The 12460-nt window shown below is 61.7% G+C and overlaps 1 protein-coding gene across 1 annotated transcript; it reads right to left on the bottom strand.

Annotated features, from left to right (window-relative positions):
• Window positions 1–3457: 3457 nt before the first annotated feature.
• Window positions 3458–12081, bottom strand: ABHD17A (abhydrolase domain containing 17A, depalmitoylase). Its single transcript, XM_036069987.2, has 5 exons — window positions 11932–12081; window positions 7930–8466; window positions 6492–6686; window positions 4044–4223; window positions 3458–3942 (listed from the first exon to the last, which is right to left on the bottom strand). Exons 2-5 carry the CDS (start codon window positions 8259–8261, stop codon window positions 3717–3719), a joined length of 933 nt encoding a protein of 310 aa, XP_035925880.2. The 5' UTR covers window positions 8262–8466; window positions 11932–12081; the 3' UTR covers window positions 3458–3716.
• Window positions 12082–12460: the final 379 nt, after the last annotated feature.

Here is a 12460-nt window from a genome sequence, read left to right as displayed (position 1 = left end):
CAACGGGCAGGCGCTACTGAACAACCAGCACTCAGTCTCAACGCAGGTGACCCCTGGCGCTGTGACTATCCAAGGGAAGGGGAGGGGGACACACAGTGAAGCTTTCAGAATCCTTCCTGTCATAGCGTGTCATGCAGAACTACTATGACACGCAATATGTTCGGGTCCTCAGCTGTGGATTCTAGGGGGACAATTTTCCCGACTTTAACGAGGGGAGACGGGGTCTTGGCACATTCAGCAAAGAAGACAATGGAGTCCGAGTGAGCCGGGACAATACAGAGTCTGAAAACAGACCCACACACTCAAGAGCCCAGCGTGTGATAAAGACAGCCCAGTCAGTAGGGGCAAGAGTGGCTTCCGCGGGAAATGGAGTCGGGGTAACCTATTTGGAAAAGCAGTTTGGGTTCCCACCACACTCCTTCCCAGAAGCACTTTCCAAAATTAGACCAAAAATTTAAATATATATGTAAAAAAGAAACCGTTACATTTCCAGAAAAACACATCAAATGCTTTATAATCTTAGAGTAAAGAAAATATTTCTGAGCATGACACAAAATGCAGAAGCCATAAATGAAAAAAACTAATAATGACTAATAATGATTTTAAATGCTTAGCAGAAATAATATGAATTTTTTAGAAATCGAAGGGAAAAAAAAACACAGTCCTAGGTCAAAAACAAATTACAGATTGGGGGAAAAACGATTTTAACAGGAAATGGGCTAATTTCCTTAATACATAAAGTGCTCCTAGCAAACAATAACACCAACAACCCAATGGAAAATGGTTGAAGAATATGAAATACAGGGGCGCCTGGGTGGCTCAGTTGGTTAAGTGACTGCCTTAGGCTAAGGTCATGATCCTGGAGTCCGGGGATCGAGTCCCACATCAGGCTCCCTGCTTAGCAGGGAGTCTGCTTCTCCCTCTGACCCTCACCCCTCTCATTCTCTCTCTCTGTCATTCTCTCTCTCTCAAAAATAAATAAAAAATAAAAAAATAATTAAAAAAAAAGAATATGAAATACAAATGGCTTTTAAATACGTACATGTTTATGAGAAATACACTTTCCCATTTTGAAATGATTATATGAGTGGTAAAAATAATCAACATAAAAATAAATCTGACAAAACTATTGATATGTTTCATTTCACTTCTAGGAAACACAAGTAAGCTACAATGAAATACTATTTTACCCCTACCAGATCTGCAAAATCAGGCATCAGGGGTGGAGGACACTAGGCCCCTCCTTCCTTCCTTGGTGGGAGGCAATTTGGTATGACCTGTTAAAGAGATCAGGCACACATTTAGAGACCTATGAAAAGCCCTTTGACCTATCACTCCTGCACTAAAGAATTTAGCTTACAGAAATAGTCCTACTTGGATACAAAGACATTTGTACAAGGATAATCAATCTAGTATTGCTTGTTACAAAAAGACTAGAAAGAACCTAAATTTCTACCAACAGGAAACAATAAATATGGTACTAATACAATATGGCGCAGCAATTAAAATGAATGACCCAGATCTCTATGTCAGAACGTGGAGAGCACTTTCCGAGCTATGTTGACTAAAAGGATCCCAGGTAAAGGGAGTGAAGTTTTGTGTAAACACATCAGATGTATATGCATAGATTTTCTTTGTTGACACAGGAGAAACTGCCCCAGGAGAGGGGAGCCAGGCCTTGGAGGTCAGGGGTGGGAAGGATGCCAAGTCTTCCCCGAACACCCTTCCGGACTCCAAATTTTTTACTCTGTGTATCTGAAAACATTTTTGTTCCAATTCTAAACAAGTTGTTTTCAACTTACTGCATTTGTGGAGCTCTGGCCCTGATGGGGTCAAAAGAACATGCTCTGTGACAAGAGCAGCAGGGGGAGGGTGGGCTGTGCTTTGGGCAAGAAACACTGTAGCAACAGACCCGTTGAGAAACATTAGCCATGCTGGGGTCATCTGCACAAGGCCAGTATGTAGGAAGGGCCCATCAGCCACAAGGACCAGCCTGTGCAAAGGCCCTGTGGTGGGGAGGGCAGATGAGAGCTAGGCCCGTAGACATTCTCTACTCTACTGAGTACACATCTCGCGTGTACTCAGTTTTGCTTCTTCGCGTCCCTTAGTATCAAAAAAGGCCCTAGACTCCCAGCAAGAGGGGCACGTGGGGCTCGGGGGGGACGAGGCACCAGCAGCAGGCTCCACTGCCCATCCCCAGACCAGGGCACTTGGCTGTGTTAGAGAAGGACCGGCCGGGACCCCCCAGGCCCAGGGGCGGGGTTAGTCCGGACAGCAGGCCTCGAGGGAGGGGCGTCCTCGCGCGGCCCGGCGGGCGGGCCCCCACCCCCCGTCCCCGCGACGGCGGCCCGCTCCTTAGGTGCCTCGCGAGCATTCCAAGTCCCCTGCGCACCAGTCCGGAGTTCCAGCCGCGAGCAACGGAAAGCCCCGCGGAGCAAAGCCCCGCTCGCTGTCCACGCCGACACGGACGTCTGCGCTGGGCCCGGGCCCTGCGGGCCGGGAGGTCGAGGCGCGCAAGGAAGACGCGGGCGCCGGGCGGGCTGCCGGGGTCCGAGCTGCGGCCACTTACCGCCTCCTCCCGGGTCCGGTCGGCCGCCGCCGCCGCGGCCGCCACCTTCGCGCGCGGAACCCGCCATTTCCGCTTCCGCCCAGACCGCGCCCCCTCCGTGTCGTCCCCGCCCCCAGAACGAAGCACCGCCCTCTCTTAAAGGGGCCGCGGGACCCAGGAAGCCCCGGACCAGGGGGTGGAAGTAGCTCTGGGTCTTGGCCTCCCCACCGCCTGCTGCAGCAACACGGGCTAAGTCGCCACGGACGACAGGCCACTCGTCTCCGAGACCCTTCTCGCTCTGGGGCGGCACAGAGGACACTCCAGGGGCTGGTGGTGAGGTCCAGGGAGACCCTGGCTCAGCCTTGCCTTCAATGGCACCCCAGGAGGACACGCTCCGATGGCCCCAAGGCAGGAGTGCTCCCTGTACCCCAGTCCCAGCCCCCTTTCCTGGGGAGACCCTGCTGGGCCTTTGGGCCGGTCAGGGCCAGGGCGGGCTCCCTTGGCTCTCTGTGCAAGGGACGGGGGTGAGGACAGGCAGGACAGCTAAGGCAGCCCAGCGACAGCACTGCACCTCCCAGACCTTGCGTCCTTATCTACCACATGGGAGTGGAAGGGGCCCCGGCCCCAGAGCAGAGGCAGCCCACCGCCCTCCCAGGAGGCACATGGGATCAAGCCGGCAAGGGTCCTGGGTTCAAACGCTGCCTACCCCTCCATCACCACCCAACCAGTAGCCTCAAGGGGTGGGACTCCGGATGGGACCCAAACCCACCCCCTCTTCCACAGGGACAGCGACCTCACCCCTGCATTTGTACCAAAACGTCCTGGGAGTTTGGGGGCGAACCCCGCCCCCTTGTCCAACTCACTGGGCCCTGAGAAAGCATGCATGAACCACAAAAGGGAGAGGAACCCTAAAATTTTAAATCTTTAATTTGTTTTCACGTTTTTCCTTCTTTTTGCTTCCAAAAGGAAAGGAGAGCGTAGCTCTGCGCCTGTACATCGTCCACGGCCCCTGGGCTGGGGCAGGTCCCGGCCCCGGCCCCCTACCCTCCAGCTGCCTTGGAGGACTGGGGTGCCGGGGGGGGGTTTCACATGCAGCCCCCGGTCCGAGGCGGGGGCAAGGTCCAGGCGCCACCTTATTGCTGAAGTCCCCGCACGGCTCGGGGCCAGGCTAGGCGCGCTGGCTGGGCAGCTCCTGGGAGATGAAGCGGCGGAGGCGCTCCAAGTACTGGCTGTAGAGTTCGATGTCGTTGTGCCCAGCGCCCTCCACCCACAGCGGCTCCACGGCCTTGGGGCAGCGCTCATAGAGCGCCAGCCCGTGGGAGAAGTCGATCACTTCGTCCTCCGTGCCGTGGATGATGAGCACCGGTGACGTGATCTTGGACACCTTCTCGATGCTGTAGGGCAGGGCACGTCAAGGCTGGGAGCGGCGCAGCGCCCCGCGGAAGCCCCACCCCTGGCCTCCCGCCACGGCCACCCCCATCCACCCCTCTCTCACTTGGGGAACGCATCGAAGCAGTAGGTCTTCTTGGTGTCGGGGAAGGCAACGCGCATGCCTGAGGTGAGCGGGGAGTGCAGCACCACGGCAGCGCACTCGTAGCGAGAGGCCAGGTCCACGGTGGGCACCGTGCCGATGCTCTGCCCGTACAGGATGATGCTGTCCGGGCTGATGCCGTACCTGGCAGTGGGGCAGGGTCAGCCACAGCGTGGCAAGCAGCACACACACCCCTGCTGCCCCCTGCCCTCCTGGGGCAGTCCCCCACTCTCCCTGCGCAGCCTCCAGGCAATGGAGAGCCCCCCCTACTCACCACCCCTGCCCCCCAACAATGAACAGGTCTGCTCAGTGAGGAGGCAGGGCCTGGGCAGATGTGCAGGGGCCTGGCCCAGCGGCAGCCCCACCTGGCCCCAACCCTGTTTCAGCAACAGTATCAACTTGGATCACAGGTATGGAGTGCCCCTGGTGAGGGCCCCAAGGCCATGCTTGGGCTTCTGGGGGGTCCTGAGGCCTCTCCTGCTCCCCCCCCCACCAAGCCCCTATCCCCCCCCACACACTTGACCAGGGACACACCCAGTCCTGGGAGCACAGGCAGGGAACCTGTCTTCCTCCAGGCATCACCCATCCCCTCGGCCATGAGAAATCATGGTAGCTGTGTCCCTTGATTTTATCAGCCAGTTTGCAGCCCCTCGGTGTCTAGCATGCCCAGTTAGGTGCTTAGTACAACACAGGGGAGCGGGAACGGCGGCTCCTGCGTGGAGGTGGGCACCACCTCCCACGTCCAGGCCCCAGCCCTTCCCCCCACCCTGCCACCCGCCCCCCCCACGATTCCTCTAGCACCACACCCTACCCCTAGCACAGCTGACCCAGCCCCAAGCCAGTTCCACAGCCTCCAAGTGCCCATTCCCATCTGCATGGGGACCCACTGGCCACCCTCCCCGGGTGAAAGGCCTCCATGATTCTCCTCCCACAAACCTGGATCCTGATATACCAAGGGGATACCCCTCTGCATCTCACCTGTGCAACCTACCCAGGCGGCAAGACTCCACCTCCCTGTCTACCCAGGGGCCATCCACACCTGTCTCTGTCCTGGCAGCACTCCAGGTCACAGCTGCCTGGCCTCACGCCTACCACCCTGGCCGCCACTCCTCAGCCAGCGGCCACCACTGCGCCGAGCACCAGTCCAGCCCTAACCCTTGGACATCTCCAACTGGAAAAACAGGACAGGTGCCAGATGGAGCAACAATTCTTCCCCAGACCTCCCCAGCCCCTGGTCACCACTCGGGTCCAAGCCTCCTGCCCTCCCACTGACTCTCCCTGAGGGATCGGGTCTCTGGAAGACAGTGCTGGGAGCAGGACAGGTGGTGGAATGGACAGAGCTCAGAGCCCTCACCCCAGAGCAGGGTGTGATCTGCCAGCCACCCCCAGCCAGCAGGAACAGCAGGAAGGGCTGAGAAAGCCAAGGGCAGCACGTACCTGCACCGCGCCGCCCAGGATGGGTCCCCAGTGCCAGGGTGGTGCCAGGGGACCCCACTCCTGGGGCCTGCAGCCCGGACTGCCTGATGCATCACTTCGGCAACCAGGGTCCCCACCTCCCCAGGGCAAGCTGACTTTGGTCCCTATAGGAACGGGTGGGGCGGGTCGGCCACGCAGGGCTGAGATGGGGCAGCCCCGAGAAGGCAGTAGGCAGGGCACCACCTCCAGGAGGGTCAGAGTCAGTCACGGTGGTCTCCTTCCAGAGGATTCTTTGGATTCTCAGACACCAAGCAAATGTGCTTCAGTGAGCAAGCGGTAGGGTGGGAAGGGGGCTGCCCAGGAGCTGGATGAGCAGCATGTGGGGGTCCAGGAAGGGAGGCGTGGCCCAGATCTCGGTGGCCCTGAGTCAAGCACACAGTATGTGCTGGGGGCCCACACCCAGGGAGGACCTAGCCTCTGCTTGTTAGCCTCCCACTGGCCCCCAGGGCTGTGCTAGACACCGAGCTGCCTGATAGAACCCTCCAGAACCTTCCAGAACCCTCCAGGCCCAGAGGAGCCCCACCCCCAAGAGGAGACCACAGTCCATGGCCGCTCGTGCCTCATAGGCCAGCCCTGAGAACGTGACAAAGCAGCCCCACTCTACCCTGCTCATCAAATGCTCCCTCGCTGCAGGATCTCCGTCTTTTCACACACCAGCTCCTAGGCCTGCGTCCTCCATCCACCCAGTACAGACGGAGCTTCCACTGCCCCAGGGACAGCCCCCACCCATCCACACCCCTGCCAGGCAAGGGGTTCCCAGGAGGAGAAGAGTGCCCACCCCCCCTCCCGGCACACCAAGCCTGCCTGTCACACCGAGGGGCCACCCAGTGTGGCCGCGGAGGGCTCCCTCCCCTGCAGGCCACCGGCCAGGACCCGGGGAGACTGGCCTGAGCCCGGGGCGGTCACCCGCACCCCAACATCAGGCCGGGGGCTCACCGGGTGCGCAGCGCCTGCCAGGCGGCGTCGATGTCGGCGTACAGGTTCTTCTCGGAGGGCCTGCCCGAGCTGGCGCCGTAGCCCGAGTAGTCGTAGGAGAAGATGTTGCAGTTGATGCGCGAGCCCAGGCCGACGTAGAAGCTGCTCATCTGGCCCAGGTCCACTGCGTTGCCGTGGGAGAAGAGAACCGTGTACCTAGGGCGGGGTGGGGGTGGGGGAAGACAGGTCAGAGGGCCCCGCAACCACCACGGACCAGAGTCCTGAGGGAGACAGGCCGCCTCTGCCACCAAGAGCCCAGCTCCTCCTGGCTGTGTGGTCTTGGGCAGGGGACAGCCAGCAGAGCCTCCAACGTCCCCTCTGGGAAAGGGGACCGCTGGGACCATCGGTCGCAGTCTCGGCACAGGGTGGACTCACAGTGCGGGCTGAGCAAGCACAGTGACCGCCACGGGTATTCCCCCTGGGCAGCGGCTGTCTCTCCTCTGGAATCGCTCCTTTTAGAGGCACTCTGACAGCCCAAGGATGGCACGCACATATGCCCACAGCTTGGAACCTTCCGGAGAAGGTGGCAGCGGCACCCACCCTTGCCCCCACAAATGAATAAAGCCCCCTACTCACAGCACCTCTTCCCACTCCCAGAGAACATGACCCCAGCACTCATTTCTGCCCTGCAAGGCTGCTGGCAGATCAGGACCTGCCCCAGGCCACACCGACAGGCTGGATCCTGGCCAATGGACTCCTACAATCTTCTTCCTCCAGCACCCCTGGGCCCCAGCCTAGCTAAAAGGTAAACACTTGCCCTTTGAACTCAGACCTGGAGTAAGAACCCCACCTGTTCTAAAGGCAGAAACACCTGGAAGGCCCCACCTCTTTCCCACTGCGGTACTCAGGGAAGAGCTGAACTTCCAGGCCCCAAGGACACCCTGGAAAGGAGGAGTCAGACTTGGCCTGAGCCACCTGCCAGGCCTCGGGTGCCCTGGCCCCAAAGCGAACGCCAAGGCCTCACTGAGCTCCAAGCACCCAGGAGCCCTTCCCTGGGCAGGTGAGCACCGAGACCCTGAAGCAGGCAGCCCCTCATCAAGCAGGTGTGACATGGCCCCTCGGAACCGCCTCCCCGCGCCTCGGGGCACTTATCTGCAGGACGGGGCTGCAGCCAGAAGGACACCCCGCCTTTAGGGCCCAGGGCAGTCCCACGTGGCCTTGGGTGGAACGAGGCCTGCTCTTGGTGGGTGTGATCTGCCACCCTTTGGCAAGGCGAGTCCCCAGGGCACCTGCACTCCCACCTGGGCGCTGGCCCTCCAGGGAGACCTCTGGCAGGAAACAAGAGGCCCAAGGACGGAGCCCATCCTGCACCAGGAGCCTCCCAGGCCTCCCTTACTCGGTCCTCCCACCCCTCCACGCGGTGTCCAGGCCCCACCCCGGGTCCATCCAGAAGACTCACCTGGCGCTGGGCACACAGCGCACGTACATGCAGGAGATGCGGTTGCCCCGGCTGCTCTTGGTCAGGAAGACCTCAATGGTGTCCAGCTCGCGCTGGCCGTACTGGAAGTCCGCACGCTCCATCAGGTGGAGCTTCCAGCGCCCAGGGGTGCCGGCAGAGGCCCGCAGAGTCCCCGAAGGGGCGGCCCCGGCTCCGCCAGGCCCCGGCTCGGGCTCGGGCACCAGCGAGTAGGTGGGCTCTGGCGGCAGGAAGGCGAGCTTGGCAGCGATGCGGCCGGGGCAGGGCGGGCAGCAGAAAAGGCAGCAGAGCTCGCTCACTGACAGGCCGTTCATGGCGGGCACCGGGCCCCAGGGTGGGCCTCGCGTGGCAGGGGAGGGGTGGGGGTGCTCTGAGACGCGGGCAGGGGGGAGGGCAACCCCCAGCCACCGCCCCAGACAAGAGCCCCCTTAGGAGGCCGCAGCCCAGCCCCATCGTGGTCCAAGCCGAGCCCTCGGGAGCCTCGCAGACTTGCGTCTCCATGTCGTGCAGAGGGCAGCCCTGCAGGGGAAAAGAGAGAGGTGGGGTTCCCTCGGGGTTCCGCTAGGAGGCGGGTGACCCAACCTCATCCGTACCAAGCCTCTTGGCCTTCCGCACAGCCCAGTCCACCCTCTTCTGCCCAAACTGCTCCACCCTCCATCCCATGGACCTGTGGGCCCAGCTCGTCATCCGCAGGGTTCAGGTACCTCCCAAGGGACCTTGTGGGACCCAAAGCTGACCAGACCAGCATGTGCTATACCCTGCCCCAGAGCGCAGTCACCGACTCTTGCCATGTAAGCCCCACCCGTCAGCCCAGCCTTGGCCCACAGGCTGTCCTGGGCGATCAGAACCCTGGCTCACCCCAGCTGTCCCCCCACACAGCCCTGCTCTGGGCTCACACAGACCCTGTCACCCTCCCTACGCCTCTGTCCACACAGCTGGCCCAGACTCTCCCCCCAGCCCATCTCCGTGCTATCCAAGGAGTCATTGGCCACCCCCAAGTGACACAAAGCAGCCAAGGGAAGGATAGACTGCTGCCTGGAGAGACCTGGGAGCATGCTCCAGGGGGCCAGGCCTTGCGGGGCAGGACTGCACTGTCCAGAGGCAGGGGACATACAACAAACAAAGGCTCTGGTAACAAAAGCAGGATACATCTAGAGGCTGAGCTGGGACAATGGCTCTCCCCTGTGCCGGGGCCAGGCTGGGGGGAGGGGGCCCTGGAGCCTGAAGGAGTTCCTGCTTCAGCTCTACCAACTTAGGGCTCTGTGGCCTTGGGCAAGGCTCACTCCCTTCCTGGGCCTCTGTCTCCTCACTTCCCAGTGGAGACACCTCTCACCTCCCAGGGGGAGTAAAGGAGAGAACTAGGCAGTGGACGGGGCCGGGGGGGGGGGGGGACACGACTCAGAGACACACACAGTACACGTCACAGACTGCAGCTAAATCACTAGAGCAACTCAATACCACACGGCGCTGCCAACACTGAAAGGAACCCGAAGGTTTGAGAAAGACCTGACCGCGCAGTAGGCCCTTCCTTACAGACCGGGACGAGGGGGACGTTCACAGCTCGGTCGTAGCAGCAGAGCACCCCGGCACGTGCAGTTTTGGGGCCAGAGCATTCGCAAACCACTGGGCCAGGGACACACCTGCCCCCTGCGGACCTGTGATCTGCCACCAAGGGCTGGAGAGAGCCACAGCCTGCCTCTGCCCAGATTTGGGGCACACGGGGGGAGTGGGCGGGAGCTGTGAAAGCCACGGTGTCCCTGAACTTGCAGAACTCCCCGGCGGGATGTGCACTGCACGCGCAAGTATTAACTATTATTCTCATTCTCAGATGCAGGAGGTTTGTCCCCCAGGACACTGGCCAACACGGGGGAACATTTTGGGTTGTGACGAACGGGGAAGGGTGCTCCCGGCACTGAATGGGTGGAGGCCAGGGATGCCGATGGACACTCTACAGAGCACAGGATGCCCTCCCCTTCAACATATTCTCAGAGATCCAGATCCACACCTCCCCACTGGTGCTGGGGAGGCAGAGAGGGGCTGGCGTTTGCACATCCGGTGAATATCGGTTTCAGGAGGAAGGCCTGGCTGAGAGCCAGGTGGGCAGGTAGGAGCCCCCCGGCAACTGAGGAAATGAAGGGGCATACCCAGGTGGACAAGCCCCACTGCCCAAGCCAGAAACACGGATGTCATCCTTGACTCCTCCCTCCAGTGGGGTCTGATAGGTCTTCCTCCAACCAACACCTGGTCCACATGCTGGCCACCTTTCACCTGGCCCACTGCACTGCCTGGTTGCTTGCTGCCCACCCCACACCACTCTGCCCGGCAGCCACACTCCTCTCCCAGCACAAACCCAAGCACACCATCTTTCTTCTGGATGCCCCTGGCCTCCCGCTATTTTCAGGCTAGAAATTGAACCCCCGCCACAGCCTCTCAAGGGCCAACCTCTGCAGCCTCACTCACCGTGTACCCCATTCCCATCGATCTCCCCAGACAAGCCAAAGTCCATGCCGTTGCCCTGCCAGGGAACCCCTCCCCCAATCTCACTAGATGGCCCTTGCCCCTTATCCTGTCCACCCTCTGGATCTCCCTTCCAGCGCCCTTGGAGAGGCCTTCCAAACCAGGTCAAGACGCCCCATGCTCTCATAGTTCCAGGTCTGTCTCCACAGCACTCACCACAGCTTGTATTTACATGTTTAACCAACCCCCCCACCCCCCACCCCCCGGACAATCAAAGAGAAACTCCATGAGGGCAGGACAGCTCTCTGCTCTTGCTCAGTAAACACTGGCAAAACGAATGAGCAAATGGCAAGCGGTAAAGACAAATGGGGGAAGCTACAGAGTCTGCCAGGCTTGACAGGGAAGGAGGGCAGTCTTTTCTTGGGCCACACATACCTGGACCTCCCTCGTGCCACTTATGAGTGTCAGTGAGTGAGCCCTGAGAGCGGGGGCTCTGACCGGGCAGTGCACACCCACTGCTTCACTCAGTGGACACAAACCCCTGGCACCCAGTGCCCCAGCAGTTCCGTCCACAAGTGCACACTGGGCACTCTGCCACCAGCCCCCCCCCCCCGCCAGGCCCAGTGAGGGCTGCTGGTGTTCTGAGGACCAACAAGGAACCAAGCAACTGCAATATCTAGGATGACCTAAATACGAACGATGGCCACGGCACCTCACCCAGCCAGTCGGGGTGGGAAGCTGCCTGGAAGAAGGTGCAGTCTGAAAGGTGCAAAGTGGCCGGGTCACAGGGAACAGGGCAGAGCAAAACCCCAGAGGCGACGGCGAGTCCCAGGAACTGCAGATCTCCCACTTGAGTGGACAAGGGGAGGAAGAGGTGACCAGAGGGGTCCCAGAGGGCGCCAGGGTTGGGTCAGGCCGCGCCCGAGAGCCCTGCTGCAGAGTCTGGACTCCGTCCTGGAGGAGTCCTGGGCCGAGGACAGACACCACGGGTTAGGGGCTGCGGTGTGTTCCGGGCTGCAACCTGGAGATCCAACGGGAGCGGAGACCGGGGAGCCCACCCAGGTGTTCCAGGCGGCCGGAAGATGCCTGCGAAGGGGCAGAGGCGTCCGGGAGACGTTTGGGAAGCAGGGCTCCGCCACGGGATGCTGCGGCGGGCCCGGGTGTCGGGCGGGCGGGGGGCGGTGAGGTGGGGGTGGTCGGCGGCTGGGGGCGTGGGCAGTCCACGACTCGGACGGCGCTCGCCCCGGAGTGGGGGGAGCGCGTCACCCGGAGGGTGGGCGCCCACCCTTCGTCGGAGAACTCAAAGGACCGGGGACAGGGCTCCGCCGGGGTCGGAACGCTGGCCCGCGATGCCCGGCCTGGCCCGCGGGTCCTACAGCCCGGACCGCGGCCTCCCCAGGAGTGAGGGGTCTCGGGGGCGTCCCACCTGGCTGTCCCGGCCTCGCGGGCAGGCCCAGCTCCCCAAACGGCCGCGGGTGCCACTGAGGTCGCCCCGCGCCGCCGCGCTCGCCCCTGCTCGGCACTCACCGCCGCGGCCCGCGCCCCCCTACCCCGGGGCCGCGCTCCATGGCTCCCGGCCGCCCGCCCGTGCGTCCGTTGGTCCCTCGGCGCCCCGGCCCGGCCTCTTGCGCCGCCGCCGCCGCCGCACCCCCACGGGCGGAAATGAGCCTCGATCCCGCCACCGCCCCGGAAGTGACGAGAGACGCGCGCGGGGGCCCAGGGGCTGCGGACGGGCGCTGGCGCTTCGTGCGCCCGGGGATCGGGGGGCGGGGTCATGCGCGGGGTGGGCGTGTCCGGGTTGTGGTTGGCGGAGCCGGGCTTAAGGGAGGAGCTGACTCGCTGGTGGGGCGGGGCATGGCCGGGGTGGGCGGGGCACGCCTGGGGTGGGCGAGGCCTGCTACTGTGGGCGGGCGTGGCGGGGCGCGCGGGCCGAGCGCCGGATTGCAGCCCTGGTTTTGCGCAGAGATACAGCCATTCATTCGTTCTTTCACTCGTTCCAGGGCCAGAGCTAGCGGGAGGCGAGTGAGGCACTCGCTTTGGAAGCAAAATTTACAGA

The sequence above is a fragment of the Halichoerus grypus genome, chromosome 1 (assembly GCF_964656455.1).
Source record: "Halichoerus grypus chromosome 1, mHalGry1.hap1.1, whole genome shotgun sequence".
Taxonomy (NCBI): domain Eukaryota; kingdom Metazoa; phylum Chordata; class Mammalia; order Carnivora; family Phocidae; genus Halichoerus; species Halichoerus grypus.
The sequence above is the reverse complement of the archived record's forward strand: the minus strand, read 5'-3'. Positions and strand labels throughout refer to the sequence as shown.